At 35.8% G+C, this 17,841-nt stretch overlaps 1 protein-coding gene across 1 annotated transcript in view; it reads right to left on the bottom strand.

Moving 5' to 3' along the window:
- Positions 1–17,841, bottom strand: part of MAN2A1 (mannosidase alpha class 2A member 1) — a 236,724-nt gene that overhangs the window by 106,856 nt on the left and 112,027 nt on the right. Inside the window, exons 9-10 of the mRNA XM_069088155.1 lie at positions 11,884–12,086; positions 2,511–2,696 (exon numbers count right to left, since the gene is read on the bottom strand). Of these exons, the coding sequence (XP_068944256.1) occupies positions 2,511–2,696; positions 11,884–12,086 (389 nt within the window). The remainder of the gene's footprint in view (positions 1–2,510; positions 2,697–11,883; positions 12,087–17,841) is intronic.

The raw sequence follows: 17,841 nt of genomic DNA, 5'->3' as shown, positions 1-17,841 counted from the left end.
GGTCAGGGACAGAGAGGAAGCAGGCCCAGGGCTGTGAGTGTTCATTTGTGCGAAGGCCCTAGCAGGGGGAAGGTTTAGGGATGGCGGTGTCCTCTGCATTGCTATTGTGTATAAATTTCGTTGTTGCTATGACAGATTTGGCTTTCTGGTGTTTGAATAAATGTTTTGGTTCTTTCTTCCATGTGGAGAGTCTGTTATATTTTCTGGTTCAGAACTACACCAACATATTCATAGCTGCCATAGGCACTGTGAATATCTTGCTGGTGTTACAGTTAGGCAATATCATTTAATCTTTCTGGGATTCAGTTTCCTCATTTTCAAGAAAAGGGATATAAAATAAACTCTGAAAGTAGATCACAGCTCTAAATTTAAGATTCTAGATATCAACTACAAAGATCAATTAATTTCACCAGGTACTCAGTCTACACTGGGGAAGACAGCACTATCATGTCTTATCAAACATTTTTCCTTAGGAAAAAATGTTACCTGGTGGCCACACTTCTATAACTAGCCTCTTTAAATTTAGTAATTCTGATCTTCAGATGTTATACATGTAGCCTATACCACTTGGCTTATACTTAAAAGTTCCCTAGATTGATATGACCTGCAGATGTTCTACTTTGTTGAACTTCTCTCCATGTCACAATTAGAGATGAAACAATGTCAGCAGATACCAAGGCAATATGGACTATCATTTCTTTCCAGTCATCTGGACATATTTGACTGTGACATAACTGACTGTTTTGGCAACACGGACTTTATGCAATTTTCACAATCAAATCACTATACTAATTAGAACACTATCAAAATATTTCAAGGCTGTTAGATTTCACATCAAAATAAGTATATCTTTTATATAGCTTTAATAGCTTTTATAAACCACAGACATAAATTCACACCCATAAATTGGGGAATGGCTAAACTAATTGTGGTACATGAAAACAACAAAATTTTATTGTGTCATATGATAAGACAGGTTCAGAGAAATATGGAAAGATTTGTATGAACTGATTATGAACAGTTTATTAATTTATTTATTATTAATAATTACTATTATTTATTAAGAACAATTTATTCAATGACAACAATGTGAGGGGAAACAATTGTGAAAGACCTCTGAATTTTGGCTAAAATAAGCAGCCAATCATCACTTCCAAAGAATGATGAGGAAATCTATCTTCCAAAAGTCAAGAGAGAAGGGATAAGGGATAGGGGTAAAGAACCATACATGTATTCTCAGGGCAAAAATCTTGATTTGTTTTGCTTGCCTACAAATATTTGTTCTAAAAGAGTGCTCATACATGAATGGAGGAGGGGAATATGAATAAAGAATTTTTCAAATTACAGATGGCAGGGGGAAAATGGAGAAAGGGTTAAAAAAAAAGGAAAAAAATTTGATACCATGTATGATGATTTATATATGTGTAAAGAAAATTTACAGCACTGAATGTGGCAGAAATTTGTGGTTTCTTATATGGTTCTCTTCCCTATTCTTTGTGTCATGAGATACTTGTGATTGTTGATGATTGTAGAATTCACAATACAAATGTTTTTTAAGAGAGAACATGGGAATCCAAATCATCAGTCAAAAGCCCTTCTAAATGTGAAGTCAAACAAATATGTGAATTAAATGCATCATTAGCATTTCTTATAGTTGGAATAGTGATTGCAGTAAATTCTGATAAAACAGAAGTGCAGTTTCACATGCTTAATGCACACTGAACTAACAAAGGGGACATTTTGCCATCAATGTGTATACACACTGTAAATTAATTTTACAACTTTGAGTTATGTTATTAATGATATACCAAAGACTCAGAGTTAGGAGGGACCTTACAGAACAACTTACAGAATAACTAGTTCAAATTTCCTCTCAATGGCTAACAACTGTTTATCCTGCATATCTGCAAACTTCAAATGAGATGGGAAGTTCAGCACCTCTGAAAGCAGACCACTCGCCTTTTTGAAAGGTCCTTTGAAATGCTTATCATATATTCAGCTGTAATCTTTTCCCATATAACTTGCATCTACTAGTCCTAATTTCATTTTTTTTTAATTCTGTAGAAAAAAAGTCTACTATTTCTTCAATGTGACAGTCTTTCAAAAAGGTAGTGTAGCATACGATAGAAAGAGCACTCAATTTAGAAACAGAAACAACAAAGTCATGTCTCTGTTACTTGCTGCTTTTTGACCATGGACAAGTCATTTTACTGCTCAAACGCTCAGCTTCCTAACCTATAAAATCAGACAATTGGATTAAAATGACCCCCAAGATTCCTTCTAACTCTAAATGTATGATGCTAAGAAATATCTGTAGAAAATACATTGGCACATTGCCAAGGGTTTTGCAAAAAACAAAATACCACCAGGGCAATATTGACAATGCAACTTAATAAAATTGGAAACTGTATTAAAAACTGTATTAAAACCAAAACACAGAAATAAAAAACTATAATTAACCTTAAAATCTATATAAAAAAGGAAAAAATAACCTTTAAAAACTACCTTACCTAGTGCCATAATCCACAACCACCCAATCTTTAGCAGTTCCTGTAATGGCATCATGATGTTGAAAAAGTCCAAGATTCCTTCTGGCTTCTGTCAGTAATTGATAATATGATGATGAAGGGAACACATTTGTCTTCTTATATTTCTGAGCTTGTATTCGTGCAAAAGAATAAAGAATCTCAGCAGCCCTAAAAGTACAAAAATAACAACACAAAACAAATAAAATAACAGACAATATTTGTATTTTACAAAGACTTGTAAAATTAAAAACTGAAGTATAAGTTAAAATCACTGAATTTAAAATTAGAGGGTCTAGTTTCAAATCCTGTCTTGATATTAATGACATGTTTCTTTGAGCAAATTATTTTATCTATATAGACCATAATTTGCCTACCTACATAAATGAAGGAATTAAATTAAGCTCTACAAGTCCTTTTCAGTTCTAAATTCTATGATTCTATGACTTCATTAGGGAAAAAAAGTCAATGCTAGCAAATTAATTCTTCAATAAAGTAACTTGATGACACATGGGATTCCTGATGATTTAAGTCTTTTGTCTATATATTTTTCTCCCCTCGTGATCTCATCCATTGCAATAGATTTAATGATCATCTCTATCTCGATGACACTCAAATTTATTTAGCCAAATAAAATTTCTCTTCTGGGCTCTACCCTTGATTTCTCATCTGGCTATTATAAATTTATATTGGAAAATCTCATTCTAAACTCACCCATTCCAAAATATGGAGGGCCAGAGGGAGGACTTAGGGAGTAGGGAGGAGAGAGGAAAAGGGGGGGAGGGTAATAGAGAGGAAGAAAGAGAGAATGAGAATCTCTTCTTAAGAAAGGGGCCTGAACATGTCACAGCCTTGCTCAGAACTCTTTAGCAGCTTCCTAAGGTCTCTAAAATAAAAATCTTCCAAGTCAGAATTTTTGAGTCATTACCATTTAACTTTCATTTACTTTTCTATTCTTACTTCATGTTACTTCCTAACTAACAAAATTAACTTTTCTCAAAACTTGATATTAGTAGTTCCCCTTTTATCTAGAATTCATTCTTTTCAAAAATTTTAAATTCTTAACATACAAAAAAAGTGAACATTTCCAAATATACTACAAAAAAAAGGATTATGTGTGAAATTTTGACACTTCATGTCTCACACAGTTGTGAATTATTTATCATTTATTAATACTTTTTGAACTTAGGTTTATGTGGCTAGAAAACTGTTTAATCAAAAAGCTTATAGTCGAGGTCAGGTTGACCTCAGAGACGCTACAGTGGTTGTAAGGAATGCTTAGATTCCACCCAGTACTCGTTTTGGGTCCCGCCCCCCGCCCCCCTTCAAAGTTTATATCTTGGATTCCCCAAATTACATTGATCTACCTGTTGACATACATCTCAAACTGCCTTCCTCTTGGAGAGGACCTACTGCCTAAGTGAGGCTATCAGGCAAATGTCATTAGGCCCTTATCTGAATGCTATATAATATAACCAAACATGTGGAGAGGGAACTACCCCATCTTTCCAACTCTAACACTGATCTAATAAATTTCTTTCTAAAACTATTTCAGATTTTGGGATTTGTTCTTATGAACAACACTGCTTCAAAAAAAAGTTATAAATTCTATGTCACTTCCAAAACTATCTTGGTCTGAGCTTTTTTCTATTAGTATTCTCTTCTGTGAATTTAAAAAAATACTTCAATGGCCTAATTTTTAAAAAAACTGATGCTTCCCTCACTATTGTTAAATTCCTCTATGTTCCCTAATCCTTAGCTCCCATTAAAAACCCACAGGGGAGGGGAAAGAAAAAAAAAAACCAACAAGCTTCTGTAACAAGTAAATACAGCCAAAGAAAATAAATCCACACCATATTTCTTTCTGCACCTGGTGTCTATCACTTCTTTGTTAGTAACATAGCTAACACGGAAATGCTTTGCATGACTTCATATGTATATTATAAAAATAAAATAAAAGCTTTTCCACTTGGCAGGAAAAAAGAATAAAAATTCCACAAAATAAATTAGAATTTTATAAAAGGGTCTGCTTCATCAGAAGTCCTACAGAAACATCCTTGGGGCATCAACCAAAATTGATTTCCTTCTAAATGTTGCTATTTTCCATACATTTTTCACCTAGTTCTTTTTATTTCACTCTATATAAATCTGAAGAGGGCTTGTTGATTTCCTACAAAACTGTCTATGGCATCTTAGGAAACAATATTTTTATTGCATTTATATACAGTTAAATTTATTCGGCCATTTCCCAACTGATTGGCCCCTTCTTTTTTCCTTTCAGTCTCTGCTTCAGGATTACCAATTTTCTTTTGCTTTGTAACAATTTCCTCCCTGTTTTTTTTCTTCCCTCTTAATGCCCCTCCCTTTACCCAATTATTTCCCTGTTAAGGTTGAGATTATTTCTACACCAAACTGTTTGTCTGTAAGTATTTTTAATCTCCTTTATTTTAGATAAGTGAGGATCACTTTATGCCATTTCTCCTGCTCCTTCCCCATGGTTTATTTACTCTTCTCATAAGTCTCAGGTCTTCTTTCTACACCAGGTTTTATATTCCTCTCTCTTTTCTCTTTCAATTCTTCAAACTCTCAGTATGTAACCCACAGAACCTCTCTGTTTCTTTTTTAACTCCTTCCAAGACATTAAGGTGAGGTAGAACCAAGACAGTGAAGCAGAGGGAGCACTACGGCCAAGCTGTCCCAACATCCCTCCCAAAAAACTTTAAAGTAATGTCTCAAATAAAAGGTTTGTAGTGGCACCCTCCCTCCCCCCACCCCCCACCCTCCATGGGAGTAGAGTGAGATATTTTTCAAGTCCAAGACCATTTAGGAGGTCAGAAGGAGAGATCCGGGATACTGAGATAGGGGCTGGTCTGGTGTATCAGTGACTCAGCCCTGAGATGGTAAGGAAACAGGAAAACTGGTCAGAAAGAGATTACAGGGGACCCCTCTGCTAGCACTGGACACAGGACTGGGAGTTACTTTATGCAACTCCACTGCCCATATCTAGTTCTGGATCATAGTTTCAAGGAAAAGAGCAGACCTTTTGGTCACAATGGAGAAGGGGCCTTGGTTCCAGAAAAGAGAAATGCTTAGTACATGCAACTACAAAGCAGTAGGGCCCTTTCTGGGTAATGACCAGAGCAGGAGAGCAGTGAACACAACTCTCCAGGTTCACACCACCTGGGAAGCATTGAAATTTTAGAAACACCCAGAACTAGGTGTAAAGACAGTTGCATGAAAAAAAAACCTGTAGCTTGGGAATCCCACCCTCACTTCCAGGTAAAAAAGAACTGAACTTTTAGCATAAAGATCAAAATCAAGAAATAGGCCATAAAAATAAGCAAAAAATAAGCAAACAACAACAAAAAAGAACCTAACCTATTACAATGACAGGAAACTGACACAAAGTGAAGTTAGCTGAACAAAGAGATCATTGTACACAAAGAGAGAAATATTATAATGATCAATTGTGAAAGGAATAGCTACTCTGATCAATACAATGATCCAAGAATTCCAAAGGTATATAATAGACTACCAGAAAGAATTGATCAACTCTGAGTACAGATGGAAGTATATAGTTTTTCTCTTTTCCTTTTTTTTGGGGGGGTGAGGAGAAGAGGCAACATAGCTAACATGGAAATGCTTTGTATGACTTCATATGTATATCAGATAGCATTATTTCTTGCCTTTTCCATGGGTGGGCCAGAGGCTGGAGGAAGGAGACAATCTGGAACTCAAAATTGTTTTAAAAGATGTTAGAAGACATTAACCTTCTAAAGTTGACATTTGTTTCTTCTTTCCATTAGAATTTTGGCACTAAGTCATCATGCAGCCTCTTCCCATAGGGAATATTCTTCAAATCTTTCTAATCCCTTATTTTTACATTTCCAAGTTCCCACTCAGCTTTGGCCTTTATATCAAAAATTTCTGAAAGTTCTCAACTCCATTAAAGATCCATTTTTTCCCCTATGGGATTAAATTCAGTGTTGGAGATTTAAGTTATTATTTTTTCTAAGTCTCTTTTCACTTGTATATTAGAATATATTCCATGATTCCATGATCTCTCACAGTAAAAGTTCCCAGATCCTATGTGACTATAATCCCTTGGTACTTTAACCCCTCTTTTCTGGATGCTTGAGTACTATTTTTTCCTTTGATTTGGAAGCTCTTGATTTTGTCCTATGATTGTTCATTTTCATTCAGCAGATGATGAAGGGATCTTTTTGATGTTCACTTTGTCCTCTGTTCTAACCGATTTAAGCAGTTTTCATTTATGACTTGTTGAAAATAGTGTCTAGGCATTATCATGTTTTTCAAGGACTGTGGTGATTTTTTAAATTACCTCTGACATATTTTTCTGCTTTTGTTTTTAACCCAGTAGCTCATAATTTCTCTTATTTTTCAATGTTTTCATTTTTTTTTAATATTTCTAGCTTTCTCATGGACTCAATTATTTCTCATTGGACCATTTTAATTTTTAATAAGTCCATTATGTAAAACTTACCACCTTCTTTTATAAATTTATTCCCTTTCCAATACTTTCCTCCTGGGCTTTTATTTCATTTAGATATTCATTTAGCCTTTATGAAAAATCCATGTTTTCCCCTCTAAGTCACTGCTTGCAGTTCCTTATGGCGTTACACTCTTCTAGTTTGGATTCTCAAGCTTTTCTAGACCTGAAATATATTTTTTTTATTCATACCAATAGTCACTGTCATCTTTCATTTATTCATCTCTACAGCTTCAATTGTTGATTTAAAATTTAACTTTTGGGTGAGGTGACTGGCCCTGCTTCTACCCTGAATCCCCTAAACCTTTAAGGTTCACTGTGCTGGATTTTCAAGATCCTTAGTCTTAGTATTGGTGAACTCAACAGACCCTGGGGTCCCTGGTCTTTCCTGCTCTGAGCACTGCTGCAATCCACTGCTTACTTTGGTTCCTGGTGGTTGCTAAAGCTTCCAGGGCTAACCACAATGGAGTCTTCATATGCCCTGGGGCTCTCAGGGAAGTTCTTCCCTCTTTCTGCCTTTGACAGAGATTGCAGGCCATTTAGATCTCTGGTCTGTATCTGGTCACATCAGGACTGCTTCTTTGCTTGGCCTGGCACTGGTTCTTCTGTAAGGTCCCTTTCCTATGGGTGGGCCTCTGGTTGACTACTTGTGGAGCTCACTCCCCAGAACCCCCTCCCCCTGAAAACAGAAAATTCACCACTACTTGGCAAATTAAGTTGTTTATTTCACTTCTTCATTCAAGTTTTAAATCATTCTCCAACCTAGTGTGAATTTCAGGTTTGCTGAAGTAGGTATGTGGAAGCTAAGCAGTTAGCTTTCATTCAGGTAGCCATCAGGACCAGAAGTTCTCTGGAGAATTCATTACTCACTGTGCCACCTGGCCGCCTGTCAATGTACATTTCTAAAAGAAAATCTGACCCACTCCTACAAAATTAAAAATCTAAATGCCACTTAATTACATTACCATAGAAGAGGAAAGCAGTAGGCAAAATTTTGACAACTTCACTATCTAGAAGCAAAGGAACATTCAAAATGGGCTTCAATGTGGTCAATTATGCTCATTTTTTCTATAATAATTTCTGCCTCCCATTTTGACATAATGGACACCACCTTAGTCTCCCTTGTAGCTGCTACCATTTGGTACATCTTCACAGTCTCAGTCAATTTGTTCTTCCCCTGGAGCCACCTCCCTCAGGCTCCAGCTTATCCCCATTCTTCACCCAATATATCCTAGTATTCAATCTGCCTGGAATAGGTAATACAGATGTGAAATAGGGCTGAATGGTTAGGCTGGAGTCAGACAGCGAGGATAAGGAGTTTATATTTTATCCTAAGATCAACATGAATTTTTGAGCAAAGGACTAAACACAGTTAGACCTATGAATTAGGCCAAACCTAATCAGGAAAATTAATCTTCCAGCTGTATTAGAAATGAATTAAAGAACTGGAGACAAAACCAGTTAGGAGGAACTATTACAATATTCCAAATGATAGGTAGATCCAAACTAAAGTGATAGTAATGGGAGTAGACAGATGAGGAGATATATAAAAAACTAGTCTTCATGAAGAAGTGACAGTAGTAGGCAAGGGACCAGAGGTGAGGATTAAGGAAGAGGGGGAGTGGTCAAACAAAATAAATGAAGGCAAAGTGGGTAGAGTGCTAGACCTGGAAGAGGAAGTGATTTCAAAAACAGCCCTAGACATTTACCAACCACCTTAACACCACCTACCTCAGAGGGTTGTTGTGAGAATAAAATGAGATAACATCTGCAAAGCTCTATAGAAATGCAAGCTATTAATCCTCCATCTAAACATAAGCTCATATCTAGCTCCAGCTCTCCCTGGACTTTCTCGAATTATGGCATCTAATTGTTCCATCCCTCAATATTTTCTCAAGCTATTTACCCTTGCTTTGACTTCACCCCTTCCTCCCTTCTCAAACCTAGAGTTAAGCAGTTCAACTCCACACTGTGCTTGATGATCAAATCTCTGGCTCCTCTGGCCTGGCAACATCAAAAACTTATATTACTCCCACCATTCACCTTTTCAACTCCTATTTCATGCTGCTGAATGGAGCTGGTATTGTAGACCCACTAAAATTCATGGTATCTAATCTCAATTGGGAACTCTTGGCAATAAGGTAATCTTTCACTCTTATTTGATTGGTTCCCTATCTCTCTGTCAATAGAGGTTGTTCTAAATCTTCTGTTTCCTACCTACACAATCTCAGTTCCATTCTTACAGAGAAAACAGAGGCTATTCGCCTTGAGCTCCCTCCTCTTAATCTCTACCCTACCCCAAAACAAACAAAAAAACCCAGCCTTCTTTATATTACAATTTCTGATGAAGCAGTTCTTCTTCCCAATGCTAACTATACTGTATGGGACCTTGATCCCAGCCCCTCCCATCTTCCTCAGCAGATTCTCCCCTTAATTATTCCCCATTAATCTTCCAATTTTTACTATCTACTAGTTGTTTTCAGTATCCTAATTCTTAAAAAATTTCTCTAGACTATAACATCCTCTCAAGGGGTGTGAGTGTCTGTGTGTGTGTATTGCGTTACACACATGCTCCCTTTTTTGGCTAAGGTTCTAAAAATTGTTTATACTTGGTCCCCACTTCCTCCTCAGCACTGCAATACACTCCAGCTCACCTCTCTTTTCTATCTGGTTTCGTACTTCATCACTCCAATAAAAATGCCTTCTCCAAAATTACCTGCTTTCTTTAACACCAAATATTATGATCTTTTCTCAGTTCTTATCCTTCTTGTCTTTCTGCTGCATTTGACACTGTTGATCATCCTTTTCTCCAGGAAATTCTCTCTTCTCTGGATTTTCGTAGCAATATTCACTCTCTGTTTTCCTCTTAACTTTGTCTAAATGTTCCCTTTTAGTTTTGTTCGCTGGCTTGTTGTATGCCAGGATACCAGAGAAACAGGAAGGATGAATTAACCCCTCACATTTCCACACCAACCAGGAGTGTTATGAGCAACAAAACCGTGGAGCTGGATCAAGTAGTGTAGATTAACTATGTTTTAAGGTAGCCTGAACTAGGACCTATGGGCCTTTTGGGCAAGAAGAATATAAAAGTGTTTTTTTAGAACTTTGGCAGGGAATGCCTGATAATCCAGGAAACTTCCTTAACCAGTTGCGCTTTTATCTGCTTTTATTTTAATGAACTGCTTTTTAACCACATTGAGAACTGGTTCCACCTGGAGATGTCTGAATATATTTTTATTAAGTGTATTAATTATTTGAACACTCAAGTTCTGATTGACCCATCGCATCAGACCTGCAACCAACAGAAACATGAAGCATAATTTCTATCACGACTCCTATGAGTTGGTATACTCCAATGCTCTCTTTTGGGAGCTCATCTCATTGCTTTCCCTCTCTTTCTCTCTCTCTGAAAATATTAGCACCCATAGATTTAATTATCATCTCTTCAGACAACTCCCAGATCTATAACTCATCCTAACCTCTCTCCTGAGCTCAAGTCTTCTCTATCACCAACTGACACCTGGATATTTAAAACTAGATATTCCATAAACATCTCAAACTCAAAACTTCTAAAGCAGAACTGGTTAACTTTTCCAAATATTCCTATTTCTGACACTGGCAAAGTCATTTAACCTTTGTAGGAGGCTTATCTCTTCATATGTAAATGATGGGGTTTAAGTTCCCTTTTAAGAAGAGCTTTTAAACTCCCTTCCAAGTCTATATCCTATGAATCTATAAGTTGCACACAAGCTGAGAATCTGAACTGGCAGAGGGAATTATCATACCAAGTACTCTCCAAACTTATGAAATCATAGGTAAGAAAAAGTCATACTCAGAAATTCACAATGCTTTTTAAATTTTTCCAAAAGGTTTTCCATCCAGAAAATGTGTAATATCTGTGACTTTTATAACACTTAAACCAATATGCCAAAGAAATATTCTCTATTTTTCAATAATACATGAAAATTTACAAGGGTATTACCAAGATATAACACTAACATCTTAATTTGTACAAATATATAACATTGTATGATAAACCAGTAATACTAATTATTCCAGAATTATCAAGGAAAGGCTCCATAAGTAACTGATTTATTTTTACTCTATGAAAACTTTAATTTTAATTATTTTGGATAGAAAATGTTGCCAAAATAGACTGAACTATTATTATTAAATGGATATAATACACACTAATTTCTCCTTAATTATAAATATTTATAATGATGATCATGAATCCCTGTAAAGTCTTACCAAAAAAATAGTACCACATTTTTTTCAATTGTTATTGTGTTTACTTTTGATAACTTTTGTTCAGGGTGCTCATTTAAAAGCAGGCTATCAGTTGGAATTTCTTCATACCACCCATATGTCTGTTACCCTTTCTCCTTTAAAATGACATAAGATGAGAAATAAATTGTTTGGATTGGACTATGATTTCAGAGGTCCCAGACAACTCTGAGATTATGATAATGAAACCACTCAACCAAACCTTTTTACATTCAATCACAATTAAATGTTAGTAAGATTTCACAGGAATCTGAGGGGAATCCTAGGAGTAAAAGAGATCTCTTTTTAATATATAGGCTTTTTGCTTCAATTTGTTTGCTTATCTTCAGAGTTCTTCACATTCTGGTCAATTGTGGCTACTGTAAAGGTTAACCTTCATATAAATGATGCATTAATAAACATTACTTTACTTGATACACAATTAGTATCACGTGCGGTAATGAAGCAGGAAGAAAATCCAAGAATAAACTTCAGGATCTCCAATTAGTTCATTTATTACCTAAAATTTGAATAGAAGTATTGCTCTATAAGACGTGTGTTTTAAAATATAGTTATACTTACCTTAAGTAAGATTCCATTATTCTATCCATTCGTTTATAGAATGGTCTTGAAGTAAAATATCCACTCCAATAATGATCATCTCTGTCAGCATACGTGAAGAAATCTCCACTCAGAACAGGAAATAATGATTTAGTATTTTTTTTGTGTTGTTCATCTACTTTATGCAAGGAATCAAAATAATCTGATAAAGTGCCAAATTGAATCTGTTTTTTAAAAAAAAGGTAATATAATAATTATTATCTTCAACTAATAGTTCAGGAATTTTAAAGAGGGAATAAAAATTTCAACAATAAGTATTTGGAGTGAAAATACTGCATCAACACCTACTCTGGTTGATCAGTGGCATTAATAAAATCTGGCAAATACTAATTAATGTTTGCACTCTTATTTATAACAAATCTCAAATTACCAAAACTGACTTTATATGCATCTAGTTTGAACACATGCACAAATTGTTGAGAAAAGAAAAAATTCAGAAGTTAACTGAAAACCACTTAACTTCTAAATGTTAAGTTTTAACCTCTCTCTCTCTCTCTCTCTCTCTCTCTCTCTCTCTCTCTCTGAAAGTGGCAAGTGGGAAACCCAAAACTCAGGATTTTGTAAATCAAGACAGAAAGAAGATGACAGGGACAAGTAATGTTTGGAATAAAAAGCAGAATATTCCACAACTTTAGGAAATAACTTTGATTAACAGATTTCAATAATGTGGAAAATTATGGTTTAGTGGAAAGGAATATCTACTAGGGCAACAACTCATAAAGAGAGATTTTTTAGAAACTACTATCTGTCCATAAGAGCAGTGAGGGTACAAAATACAAACAATGAAAAAATGTGATCCAGTTATACATTTGAAGCAATATAATTAAATCAAGTTGTACTGACTAGTGATTAAAACTGTTTAAATTTCTGAAAAGCATTTGCAGGTTACATTTAAATTTAATACATAAGAAGGGAAAAATACAGGCTTTCACCTGACAGTCTTGTATAAATAAATTAAAAGTATGCAATGCAAATAATATTTCTGTGGACGCTCTCTAAACCAGGCTTCCTAAACCTTTCTGGTGTCAGAGACCCATTCTCACAATAAAAGTTTTAAATTCATAAAACAAAATATAATAATAACAAATATAATAATAATAATAAATATATAACAAATATAATAATAACAAAAAGTGGTTATACTAAAAGATTATAAAATATTTTTTCCCAAATCTCTACCCTCAAAAAAACAATGAGTTCATGGACACAAGATTTAAGAATCCTTGCTCTAAACACGTACCTGTGAGTTAGCTAACCATTTTGTCTCATAATTTTTGCATATATTTCATGTAAATAGGTATATACACAAAAATCATGCGTCCCATTTTTCTTGCTTTAATTTTCTATACCTGGGCATGCTAACAGCTTGAACCACTAAGTCCCAGAAAGCAAAACTAAAGGACAATGACTTCATTAATTTTCTACAAAGCAAAGAGCAAGTTCCAATAAGAAATTAACATTTTTGAAATTCAGAACTTTCATTTGAAATACTATACTATGGTATAGTATCATTTGGAATACTATAAAGATTTAAATGCAAGCAAATCAATAATTTAATAAAGCAGAAGACACTTCTGATTGATAAAAGCCTGAAACATATGGAATATGCATATATATAAAGATGTTAGCAGGCAGGAGCACAAAGCAACACCAAGAAAGGTACTAAGCTTAATCAGTACCGAAGTAAAAGTCATCAGTAAGGTTCAATAGGAAGCATCCGACTAGACAGAATGTGGGAGTCGTTACTACTTGTATACAGAATGATATTAGCAAATACAAAGTCATTTCACCTGTCTAGGCCTCAGTTTCTCCATCTGTAAAATGAAAGTATTAGACAAAGAGATATGAAAGGTCTCCTCCAGTTTTAATAATGTATAGATATACAACAAACAATTAATGGTTACAATGGGATGAAAATCTTCTAAATGCTTTGATTAAAGATTGCTATTAGTGTGTAGGCTGACATTTCCTTTTTGTCAGATTTAAAGAACAGTAATTTAGGCAATAAATCAGAAAATCTGAAAAACAAATTTTAATTAGACTGTAAGATCTTTGAGAGCATAGACTGTTTTTGCCTTTTATAAAAAAAAATTTTCCAGGAGGTGAGTCAAGATGGCAGAGTAGAAACAGGACCTCTGCATGGCTCCGGATCTCACTACCTCCAATCCATGTAAAAGGGGACTCCGAAAAAACTTTGGAGCTACAGAACCCACAAAATGAAAAAAGCTAACCTCCCGAGGACAGCCCAGCAGGCCAGGCAGGAATCAGCCAGCACAGCACTCACGCTGGGAGCCGAGCACAGCACCCACTCTGGGAGCCGAGCACAGCACCCACTCTGGGAGCCAAGCACAGCACCAAAACGAAGTTTTAACCCCAGGGTGGACTTGACCAGCCATCCACTGGAGGGAATCCAGATCACCAGCAGCTGTGGCCATTTCAAGACGTATCAACACATAGATGCTAAGGACAGAAGCGACAGATAAGTGCACTGTGGACTTTGGGACCCAGTGGTTTGAAGTGGCTGGTCTTTTGCTCCTGTGTCGAAAAGCTGCTGAGGGCTGTGGCGCAGCCACACAGCAACTTTAGCTACTGGCCTGCAGAGTGTAGGGGGACCAAGCAACCAGTCTAAGTAGTAATCACTCTTGCTTTAACTTGCTTGGATCTGGATTGCAGCCTAAGGTGGAAGTCTTGGGGTGTGTGATCAACTTGCAGAGCGTGTGGGGGCTTCAGAGAGGGCACCCAACTAAAACCTCCAGCAGCTGAGAAAACCCAAGCGTTTGAGACGAAGCTTCCCTGTCTGGTAGCAGAGTCCTACTGTGGCAAAAAGCCCAAAAGTCAAGCAATTGAGTGGCAACATGACCAGGCAAAGGAAGCAAAGCAAACAGAAGAATCCAACATTAGACTCCTATTTTGGGGACAAAAAGGATCAAAGCATGGAACAGGAGGAAAACAGTGAAGTCAGAACTCCTGCACCAAAAGCTTCAAAGGAAAATATAAGCTGGTTACAGGCCATAGAGGACCTTAAGAAGCAGATAAGAGAAGTGGAGGAAAAATTGGGAAGAGAAATGAGAACAATGCAAAAAAATTATGAAATGAGAGTCAACAGCCTAAGGAAAATCATACCTTAAAAAACAGACTGACTCAAATGGCAAAGGAGGCTCCAAAAGGCAATGAGGAGAAGGATGCCTTAAAAAGCCAAATTTGCCAGATGGAAAAAGAATCTCAAAAGCTCACTGAGGAGAATCATTGTTTCAGAATTAGATTGGAGCAAATGGAAGCTAATGACTTGATGAGAAATCAAGATGCTGTTAAACAGATCCAAACAAATGAAAGAATAGAAGGCAATGTGAAATATCTCATGGGAAAAACCACTGACCTGGAAAATAGATCCAGGAGAGATCATTTAAAAATTATTGGACTACCTGAAAGCCATGATCAAAGAAAGAACCTAGAAATCATCCTCCAAGAAATTCTCAAAGAAAACTGCCCTGATGTTTTAGAACCAGAGGGCTAAATACAGGTTGAAAAAATCCACTAATCACCTCCTGAAAAAGATCCCAAAAAGAAAACTCCTAGGAATATTATAGCCAGGTTCTGGAATTCCCAGATCAAGGAGTGAATATTACAAGAGCCAGGAAGAAACAATTTGAATATTGTGGAAACACAATCAGGATAACAAAGGATCTGGCAGCTTCTACAATGAGGGATCAAAGGGCTTGGAATATGATATTCTGGAGGGCAAAGGAGCTGGGATTAAAACCAAGAATCACCTACCCAGCAAAACTGAGTATCATGTTTCAGGGGAAAATACAGTCATTCAGTGGAACAGAGGATTTTCAAGCATTATTGCTGAAAAAAACAGTTGTATAGAAAATTTGACATTCAGATACAAGAAGCAAGAGAAGCATGAGATGGTAAACGGGAAAGAAATCATAAAGAACTTATCAAAGTTGAACTATTAACATTCCTACATGGAAAAACGATAATTGTAACTGATGAAAATTTTCTCAGTATGAAAATAGTTGAAGGGAATAGAAATATATATATATTATATATATATATATATATATATATATATATATATATATATATACACACATATATATCAGGGGGTATACAGGAGTACGAATACATATGTGAATGTGTGTATATATGTTTACAGGTATACACAGATAGAGTGCACAGGACCAATTTAATAGGAAGGGATGATACTTAAAAGGTGAAATTAAGAGGTGAGAGAGGAATATAATGAGAGGAGATGGGGAGAGACAGAATGGGGTAAATTATGCGATATAAAAGAGTCAAGGAAAAATGGTTACAACAGAGGGGAAGAACAGGAAGGCAAAAGGGAATGGGTCAACCTTATTCTCATTGAATTTGGCTTGGGGAGGGAATGAAATACACACAAAAAGGGTATCTCACCCTACAGGAGAGTAGTGGAGAAGGGGATGAGAGGGGGTATGATGAAAGGGAGGGCAGGCTCAGGGTGGAGAGAAGTTGAAAAGGGGCAGGATCAAAGTAGAGAATAGAACAAGTGGGAGGTGGGATAGGAAGGAGGGAAATATAGTCAGTCTTTTGCCATATATCTACTATGTTAATGTTTTGCATTAGCTACACAACCTATACTGAACTACCTATCTTCCCAGTAAGGGTGGGTGACAAGGGAGGAAGGTAATGAATCTGAAATTCAAAGTTTTAAAATCAAATGTTTAAAATATATATATATATAAATTATTAATATTATTTTACATGTAATTGGGAAAGAAGATATACAGGCACCGGGGCATAGAGATCTACCATGCCCTACTGGAAAAGTTGAAGGGGAATGGGAGAAGATATGAGAGAAAGCAGATTGGAGGAGGGGATGTCCTGTGGGACTGCTAGTTTGGGGCAGTGGGTAGGAGAAAAACAGGGAGAAAATTTGTAACTCAAAATCAGGCAGAAATGAATGATATAAATCAGAAGTTTATAAAGCACTTGAAAAATGAAAAGAAAAAAAAACAATGAAACAAAAAAAATTTTCCCAGTGCTAAATATAGTGCCTGCCACATAGCAGGAGCTGAATAAATACTAACTGAAATAAAATTTAAAAGAAAAAAAACCACCTACTGGCATTATAATATATTAAAAATACAAATAAAGACAAGATGAATTTTTCAATTGATACCTAGTGCTCTGGGCTTTTAAAAAAGACCTAAGATGTTTGATGTATTGATTCCTTAAATGAGATGTGTATCATTTTTAATTATTTCATTTTCTCTGAGTAAAAAAAGGAAATGATATCAATAATGCAAGCTCTCAATATTTGTAACTATGCATGAATATGTGTTTTAAATACATGATAAACACATATTCATGCCGATGGCAATTTCCTCAATATAGTATTGAACTGAAAAGCTTTTTCCATCTCCTCTCATTAAGAGGATGGTTTAATTTGAGTGTTCCCGATCACCTGAGAGCAACCTCTAATGGATTTATTCCCTAAGAACAAGTCATTTCTCTGTCAAATTCATGTTAAGTTCATCTACACCAACAAAGGACTCAATCACATTAAAAAAAAAAAAACATCAAGAGAAAATAACATTAGAATCATTATGTCCTGATGTTTTCAATCAAATAAGAGGCAAATTCTCCATTATTTAAGAAAAAATTCAGAGCCAAAACATTATAAAATAAAGTGAGTCAACAGCCAGCAAGCATCGTTAAATACTTACTATGTACTAGGCACCATGCTAAGCACTAGAAATAGAAAAAATTTTTTTTTTTTTTTTTACAGTCCCTGCCCTCAAGGTGTACTTTCTCCTGGGAGAGACAACATGTAAAGAACAAGGCAGGGGTGGCTAGGTGGTGCAGTGAGTAAAGCACCGGCCCCAGAGTTGGGAGGTCCTGAGTTCAGTTCTGACCTCAGAAACTTAGCAC

The sequence above is a fragment of the Petaurus breviceps genome, unplaced genomic scaffold, assembly GCF_028583685.1.
Source record: "Petaurus breviceps papuanus isolate PSGF00001 unplaced genomic scaffold, PetGlider_PUasm1.0 184, whole genome shotgun sequence".
NCBI lineage: Eukaryota > Metazoa > Chordata > Mammalia > Diprotodontia > Petauridae > Petaurus > Petaurus breviceps.
The sequence above is the reverse complement of the archived record's forward strand: the minus strand, read 5'-3'. Positions and strand labels throughout refer to the sequence as shown.